The sequence below is a fragment of the Mauremys mutica genome, chromosome 17 (assembly GCF_020497125.1).
Source record: "Mauremys mutica isolate MM-2020 ecotype Southern chromosome 17, ASM2049712v1, whole genome shotgun sequence".
Classification (NCBI taxonomy): domain Eukaryota; kingdom Metazoa; phylum Chordata; order Testudines; family Geoemydidae; genus Mauremys; species Mauremys mutica.
In genome coordinates this window covers 27,542,465-27,545,556 of record NC_059088.1, presented here as the reverse complement: position 1 = coordinate 27,545,556, position 3,092 = coordinate 27,542,465, and the positions used below count along the sequence as shown (strand labels likewise).

Genomic DNA, 3,092 nt, shown 5'->3' with positions numbered 1-3,092 from the left:
GACAACATGAGGGTGGGCAGTAAGGTCAGCTGCATAACAAAGGCCCGTGTGCCCCGTGTGAGTCGGGAGAAGCTGAGCCTGGGAGCAGGAAGCAGGCTGTTGTCCTGAACTCGGAAGCATTTTGCAGCAGGTTAGTGGTATTGTTCCCCGCAGACAGGGAACCACTGGCAATGCTAAATATAGCAAGGGGAAATTGGGATGGGAAAAATAATTTCTTCCATGTTAATTGTATACTTTGAATGTTGTTTTGATTTTCGCCAAAGTGTTTTGGTTAAATTGTTTCAGCTGGTGTTTTGGAAGAAAGACTGGAGGAGAAAGGGAAATCAGAAGGGCGATAATATGATGCAGTATAATTTTTTAATGGCACTGAGCAGCAGAGTTTACACGGACAGAATGAATTAATGCAGAGTAACAGAGGATGCATTTGCAGGGGTACAATCAGAGCTACAACGAGTCACCAGCTCCAAAGTGGTGCATTTCACACAACACGTTCTGCTCTCTTCCTTGCAGCTGCAGAGCTTGAAAATCATGTTGCATTTTCCACCAGTTTTAGTCACTTGTTGTAGACGGCTCGGCATCAAAAAGGACAAAGCACAATAGGAGCATAAGATTAAATTTCAAAACCAGACAGCCCATAAAGCTCAGATAATATGTAACAAAAGGAAAGCACAGATAGGCCTGATTTATACAGATGACGAACACCCACAACCCCCTCTGGTTTTGAGTGGAATTGCAGATGCTCATTCACCCTTGGCTGTGTGGGGAATCTCTATCTTGTCTTTCATTTCCTGGTTGTTTCTTGTTCCATGGATCTTTCTTCTGGGTTTACCATGGACAACATTCATAGCGGTTAGCATAGCATTTCCTACCATATCGCTGCCAATGACCGTATCCACCCCCGAATCTACAGCTGGATCCACCCCCGTAACCACCCCCGTAACCACCACCGTAACTACCCCCATAACCACCACCGTAACCACCCCCGTAACCACCACCATAACCACCCCCATAACCACCTCCAAAGCCACCTCCAACACCACCTCCAAGACCACCCCCTAATCTATAGGGAAAATTTGGTACAACGCTTCCCACAACGCTGTCTTGAGGGTAAGTAGAGAGAATTGGTCCGGGGAATCTCACGACAACCGGGGGTGCAAAAACCACTGCATTCGAGTCACCGCATGATGTGACACATGGCTCGTTGCAGACATAAGCACATGGATCTGGGCATATATCAGGACAATATGGGCGGGGTCGGCAACACAGATCTTTCACAGGAGACATTTTGGTGATTGTCGTAAACCTGAAACACACAATAGGGAGCAGAGTGAACATAAAATGTAATTCTCAGTGGCATAGGATGTCCTATCTTTCAGTAATAGATGCTAGGTAATTCCATTTCTTACTGGCTCAGTATCTGCTCCTATTTATTTCTTCAAGGCCTATTCACCCATTTACCCTTAGTCTTCTTCCTAACCATTCCCTGGGAACCCTTCTTACATCTTGGCTTCCTCCTTCCCATGCCAAGCAACTTCCCTATTTCTTTGGGTCCCATGCAGGAAATGTTTTCCATCTGCTAAGCCTTGACCTCTCCTTGAGATCAGTGCTGGTTGGAGCTTGCACCAATCCCACCCCATGATTTCATCTGTCTAGTTCTCCTGATCTCTGTTTCTGGAGGCCACTCCCATCCATCCTATAAGCCTTCTTTCTAAATATTCTGACTCCATTCAAAAGCTTTCCTATTCCATTCATAGTAAATGACCTTTTCATTGATTCATGCAGCCATTAAGGTGTGCGACCCCCATGAAAGGAGTGGTTATTATCCCAGTTGAATGCTCTGCTATAAAATAAGGCAGAGTGGGGCTTTGAAAACAGGTCTCCCACATGCCTATTAGTAGATTGCATATTCCAAGCAGCCCAAAGGCAGGTGCCTTGGGAATGTAGGTGCCTACATTATGAGCGATTTTGTCCCCTAATTCTTGGATTTCCTGACTAAATTGGAATTTAGATGCCTAAACTGCTCTGTGGATTTGGTTTCAGGAGATTAAAGGCTCAGTTTCCAATACAGCTATGATTATTGAGTGTTGATCCTTTTTGAGAATCAGGTCCTATCGGATTTCCCAAAGGAAATCTGTAGCAGAGAAGAGGAACCAAAGCAGATTTTCTGCGGCCCTACCTGTGCCTTGTCCACAAGACCTTCCATTCCCAACAGCTCAGGAGGGAAGATTAAATAAACACTGAGTCAAACTACTAATCTGACAATATAGAATATTTCCCTCACAGATACCTTCAATTTTCAAACTATTTTAGATAATAATGGCACAGCGTAGTACAGAGCAACAGTTAATAATGCCTTTTTTAAACCAGGTCAGCATAGGCAGTAAATCACTCAATTGGTCTAAATCATCATACTTGTCTATATTTGAAATGTGCTACTTTTAATCACACCAGCTAAATATCTGGATCTAAAATTACAAAATATGCCAATCAGTAATTAGGTATTGCTGTATTGGGTCAGATCAGTGACCCATCTCGTCCAGTATCCTGTCTCAAACAGTGTGTAGCATCACATGCTGCAGATTAATGTACAAGAAGCCTGAAGCTGTCCATCATGCAGTCAGTTGCCTATAACAAGTTACTAACAGAGCTAAAGCAGAGGCTAGCTTTGCCCTGGAAAACACATATCCATCTCTTCAAACTTTGTTTCAACTACAGCTACAACTCTATCAACTCAATTGAAAAGAACAGTCGAGCTGCTGTTCAATATTTAGATATGAAATCTTATCTCCGTAGTTTTATGAAAACAGCAGGATCAGATCATCAGTCCAGGTAAACCTTTGTGATGTCAGTGAAGTCAACTGATGCTCTGGCAATGTGTATAAAGAGTAAGCGTAGCCCAGACTATTATCAAAGTAAACTGTGGCTGAGATTTGTCATAATTCTCTAAGGCATTTCCATGTCTAAAATCCAACTGTAACTTTTTGGAAGAGGTGGGGTCTGCGTTCCATATCTAGATTTGAACATCCCAACCTGCCATTTTTGAGACAGCATCCTCCAAAGCCTGGAACTGATGAGATACAGATAATCTCTTA

General features: G+C 43.2%; 1 protein-coding gene across 1 annotated transcript; it reads right to left on the bottom strand.

Moving 5' to 3' along the window:
- Nucleotides 1-825: 825 nt before the first annotated feature.
- Nucleotides 826-1,284, bottom strand: LOC123352173 (claw keratin-like). The gene has a single exon (XM_044991964.1). It carries the CDS (start codon nt 1,282-1,284, stop codon nt 826-828), a length of 459 nt encoding a protein of 152 aa, XP_044847899.1.
- Nucleotides 1,285-3,092: the final 1,808 nt, after the last annotated feature.

Bases quoted from the DNA above. Each gene is read 5' to 3' on its own strand.
- LOC123352173 (XM_044991964.1), bottom strand. From the start codon at position 1,284: ATGTCTCCTGTGAAAGATCTGTGTTGCCGACCCCGCCCATATTGTCCT.